Source organism: Haplochromis burtoni, unplaced genomic scaffold (genome assembly GCF_018398535.1).
Source record: "Haplochromis burtoni strain Fernald_Lab_line unplaced genomic scaffold, NCSU_Asbu1 Contig_835, whole genome shotgun sequence".
NCBI lineage: Eukaryota > Metazoa > Chordata > Actinopteri > Cichliformes > Cichlidae > Haplochromis > Haplochromis burtoni.
This window is the reverse complement of record NW_024583196.1, coordinates 7,776-13,329: the sequence shown is the minus strand read 5'-3', so window position 1 is coordinate 13,329 and position 5,554 is coordinate 7,776. Positions and strand designations below refer to the sequence as shown.

The 5,554-nt window shown below is 41.4% G+C and overlaps 1 protein-coding gene across 1 annotated transcript in view; it reads left to right on the top strand.

Moving 5' to 3' along the window:
• Positions 1 to 1,537, top strand: part of LOC102310031 (olfactory receptor 4C11-like) — a 22,242-nt gene extending 20,705 nt beyond the window's left edge. The window contains exon 2 of the mRNA XM_042215828.1: positions 1,493 to 1,537. Within this exon, the coding sequence (XP_042071762.1) occupies positions 1,493 to 1,537 (45 nt within the window). The remainder of the gene's footprint in view (positions 1 to 1,492) is intronic.
• Positions 1,538 to 5,554: the final 4,017 nt, after the last annotated feature.

Below are 5,554 nucleotides of genomic sequence, written 5' to 3'. Positions count from 1 at the left end.
ATGTACATTGGCTCGTGAAGGTTTTTGTGAGTCCAAATAAGGCACACTATAGTGGAATTAAAGCAGAGAATCAGAATATATAACGTGGATATAACTACAAAATAAAGATACCTGTATTTGTGCAATTCTGCAAACCCACCAAAAGTTACCAATGTTAGATTTAATTCAACATCCATTGACAAAAACAAAAACGTTACTGAGTATGGAACTATATTACATAAATGGTATTCAAGAATAACAAATGAAAATGCAACTGTTACTGTATTGGAATAATATATTTTCAGCACTACACTAAGAAGGTAAGTGACTGACTATATGGCTTTGTTTTATTAGAAATCTTCCATCCTCTATGGGACTCATTAGGTTCTCCACTAACATGTAAACAACTTCAGGAAATCTGACCTATAAACATCTGATCTGATGTTTATATCACTGTGCAATTCATTGAATTTGCCCATGCATTGTTTTTAAATCATTGAACTAGTATAGGCTTACTATATACGCAAAAAATTCGAGTGTATGAAAAAAGGCTAAAGAAACCTCTTGAAAAGGAAACATTTTCTTTTTCTATTTTCCATATGTGAATGGACATATCTCTCTGGGTTTCCGGACAGAGATCTCGGATGTTGTATTGGTATCAGATCATTTCCCCGAGTGCCCCGATTAACATAGAAACCACTGTTGCCGTGACCCTCTACATTTTATCAACTTATATGACTATATAACACTTTACTTAATATAAAGCATAGAATTTAGGCACTTCAGGTAACTTCATTCTAACACTTGGGTTTCTGCTGCCTGAGGTATTCACTAAGCACACAGTCTGTCGGGGCATTTTCCTGATGTATTCGTGAATGTATGTTGTCTCATCCTGGACTATGATAATGCATGGTCAGGAGCCTTCTTGTCTTGATGTCACTGGCTTTTGCCAGCCTTTTATGCCAGCAGGATACCTGATCACAGGCAGGGTGTAGGTGTTTATAGCCCAGATCTTGTTCTTACCATTCATATGACTTCTCAGGATGTGCCTGAACCTCTGCAGGTACTTAGTGGTTGCAGCTTTCCGAGTGACCTCTTTGTGGTTCCCATTTGTCTGCATGATCCCCAGGTACTTGTGGCTGTCCTTGATGCTTGCAATGTTGGCTTTTGGTAGTTCGATCCCCTCAGTTCTGACTACCTTCCCTCCTGTTGTTATAATCCGACTACACTTATCCAATCTGAGTACTGACATGGACTAGAAATAGAGTGCATATTTCTCTTACGGTGTGTTCACACCGAACGCAATAGACGCGACCAGAGCATCAGGTTTACATGTAAAGTCAATGGAAGAACCCCATGAAGCGTGACTGGGGGTCCCGCGAAAATTCAGAAGCAGATTTGCATCGTGAAAACGCATGAGTCGCGCGAGTAGCGTGACTGACACGTTTGAAGCACGAATAAAAATACATGCGGCAGTTTGTGTGCTGCATTTTGTGCATTTGCGCGTATCCAGCTTCAAGCCGTGCCACGACAACCAATTAGGAGCCTGGTGACATGATGCTCTGACCGTAGTTCAAAAGGGGCAGGTCCAGCCAAAGCCATTTATTCTTCATTCAATATGGAGGAAAGGGTCATCAACGCCGTAGCAAACCACACGGAGCTGTACGACACCAGCTGTTTTCTCTACCGAGACAGGAATAAAAAAGGCCTAGCTCGGAGGAAGATGTGTGAAGAGATCGGGCAACCTGGTAAGTTCATTCATTTCTCTTTTGAAATTTTTGACTGACCCGTGGAAGCCGCACAAAAGCTAGCAAGCCGCCTACTGTCCTGCTATTTTCCTACTGATGTACAAATACCTTTCTGCTAACGAGATTATGTACTTATTCAGAGGACATCTGCAGGAGAAAGTGGAAGAGCCTCAGGGACACATACTCCAAGTAGAAGAAGATGGAGAAAAAGAAGAGGAGCGGGTCTGCAGCAGGATCGGGATGAGATGGAAGTTCTTTGTGGTCATGGGGTTTCTGGCAGCAGGGGAGTCCCAGTCAGAAGGTATGTTTACAATGAATTAATGTTGGCAGTTAATTTATGCATGTTGTCATATAGGAATATATGTTATTGTTAACATATATGGGCATCAGTTTCCTCATGTGCAAATGGTTACTGGACTTCCTGACCAACCACCCCCAACATGTCCAGCTGGATAACCACTGCTCATCTACAATCACAATGAACACCGGTGTACCACAAGGCTGTGTGATGAGCCTTTTCCTCTACTCCCTCTTCACCCATGACTGGAGACCTGCCGATGGTTCTAACACCATCATTAAGTTTGCAGATGACACCACAGTGATTGGCCTCATCAGTGACAACGATGAGGCCGCCTACAGGGAGGAGGTGGATCATCTGGCTGAGTGATGCGACACAAGCAACCTGCTGCTTAACACTGAGAAGACCAAGGAGCTCATCGTGGACTACAGGAGGAATGCTGACCCACATCCACCCATCTACATTAAGGGGATGGCTGTGGAGCGTGTGAGCAGCTTCAAGTTCCTGGGAGTCCACATCTCCGAGGATCTCATCTGGACGACCAACTGCTCCAAGCTGGTCAAGAAGGCTCACCAGCGCCTCTTCTTCTTGAGGACTCTGAGGAAGAACCACCTGTCCTCAGACATCCTGGTGAACTTCTATCGCTGCACCATCGAGAGCATCCTGACCAACTGTATAACAGTCTGGTACGGGAACTGCTCTGCCTCGGACCGGAAGGCGTTGCAGAGGGTCGTGAAAACTGCCCAGCGCATCGCCGGAGCACCACTTCCTGCCATAAAAGACATCTACAGGAAGCGGTGTCTGAAAAGGGCTGGGAAAATCATCAGAGACCCCAGTCACCCATCACATGGACTCTTCACCCTCCTGCCCTCTGGGAGGCGCTACAGGAGCCTCCGGACTAAGACCACCAGGTACCGGAACAGCTTCTTCCCCACAGCTGTCAGACTCCTGAACTCTGCCTCCTGACATCTGACCCACGTTAAACACATGGACTGGACATACACACACCCACAACCACCTACACACACAATGGACAACTGTACCCTCATACACACAATAATAACATGGACTGAACCACCACTCTCAACCACTAGCACTTTATATAGCCTTTGTAGAAATTATCCACATATCTCACTCATCTTAACTGCACTACTGTATAATTCTGTATAAATAATCATTCTGTATAATACGATAATTTTTAATTCTACAACTGCTTATAACTTGCACAGTTCACATTTCTGTATAGCTGTATATCTCATATTTCTGTATAGTTTTTTTTAAATTTCATATTTGTGTATAGTTTTTTCATATTTATATCCTGTTCATAGCCTGTACTTAGCTTGTACTTAGGGCTAGGCCATATTATACCGTTCACAGTAATACCGGTACAATGTTAGGCAACAATAAGAAAATGAAATATCGCGATAGGATATGGGTAAAACTTTCACGGACTGCCGGGGTAGACCATGTGGAGTGAGTAGAGGACCCAAGAGGAGACAGAGGCGAGGACACAAAACTGGACTTAACAAAAAGAGAGCCTTTATTTAGGGGCGAAAACTCATGGAAAAAACAACAACAACAAAGTAACTGAGGGAAAACCTGAACATAAACTGGGAAACTATGACTCTACTGAGATTTAGACTATGACTAAACAACATAAAAACTATGACTTACTATCGTTGGGAAACTGTGACAAGGGGTAGGGGAGATAACACAGACGACGCGACACTGAACACAGCAAGACTGAGGACTAAATGAGGTGATCAGAGGAAGTGGAGACATATGAGGACACAGCTGACACACATAACCTAAAGACAGGACAGGGGAAGTGAAAGCTAAATGCAATGAACAAAGAACAGAGGACTCTTTCAAAATAAAACAGGAAACATGATAAGACAGACCAGACAACATGGGCTTGACAACACGAGACGTGGAACACAAAGGGCAAATGAGACTAAGATCCAGGGGAAGGGGAAATGAGGAGATCCAATAAACAGAACTAAGGCTGAACAACTTAGGGGTTTAAGAGAGGTGGATGAGCTTAACCCAAATAATAAATGACAATACACAATATATAATGAACTCAAAATGCTGGGTCACAGACCCAGCCATGACAAAAACGCGCATGCGCAGTCCCTTAGTTTTCATACGCACATGGCCGAAAAAGCCAAAAGAGGCAACGGAGAATGAGAAGGGGGAAAGTGGATTTTTGAGTGAAACGGATGAACCAGAACTGTTTTTTAAAAATGGTGCAACTTCACTTGTGTGGTGTTTGTCCATCAGATACACAGAAAAGTAAATTTTTTTGTAGAACATGCAAGCGGGCCATCGTTATTGCCGTATTTGTCGGACTAAGGTGCTCGTTAATCTGGGTGTAATCGGGGTTCTAAACCCCGTCCTTTCAGGTCCCAAAGTTAAACGATCACTGCAGCATCACTGACAGTTAAAAACTGTCTAAATTCTTTCGATCAGCATTGCTGCTTTACCAGGTGTAACTATGAAGTTTAACATACAGGCATCCATGAAAACAGAAATTATTACATTTAACGGAGTTAGAAGCTAGCAGGAAATTAGCGGAAGGTAGCTCGCTAGTTTCGCCAGTTACCTAAGCATGATATACCATGTTCTGACTGAGAGAATTCTGAAAAAATTCAAACATTAGCTTTCCTATCACTTCCAACATAAATGAAGACAGGAAAATAAACAGCAGCAGACGTTTGTATGGTTACTGAAGTTGGGCTAACTGGTATATAATGATGTGCTACGTATCGCTAGCGACACAGCTATGTTAGCATAATGTGCCTTATAATCCCGTGCACCTTGTGGTCCGAAAAATATGTATTTGACTTTTTTATTTGGCACACTGCAGTTTAAGGTTGCAAAGCGCCTCTTTTGAACTTCAGTGGATATTACATACATGGTTATGCTGAGGATATGTCAGCCCATTTCTACTGGAAATGCCTTTTGGTTAAACTTTCAGCAAGAAATTTGCACTGTTAAATGTTTATATGGTTTTAATGCACATAAAAAACAGCTGCTTATTTAACTGAAAATAAATGGATGGTTTTTGCACTAATAAAGTTGTGGAGTTGTAAAGTATTTTGTCTAGTGTCAATTATAGCATAAATTATATTGTCAGTTATATCAATATCGCAAATTTTCAAATATATATCGTGATATATTTTTTTGGCCATATGAATGAATGAATGAATGAATGTCTTTCATATCACCCTGCTCTACTTGTACTCACTACAGCCTGTACATACTTATAGTTATAGCATATTCATAACATACCTTCATACCGTGTACATTATAACATACCATAATAGACCCATTTCTGTAATATACTTACATATCTATATTTTTGCTAATATATATTTGTAATATATCTATATCATGGCTAAAGCACTTCTGGATGGATGCAAACTGCATTTCGTTGCCTTGTACCTGTAACATGTGCAATGACAAAGTTGAATTCTATTCTATTCTAATATTATTTCAAATAATTCTTTTTTAATAACTATTGTAT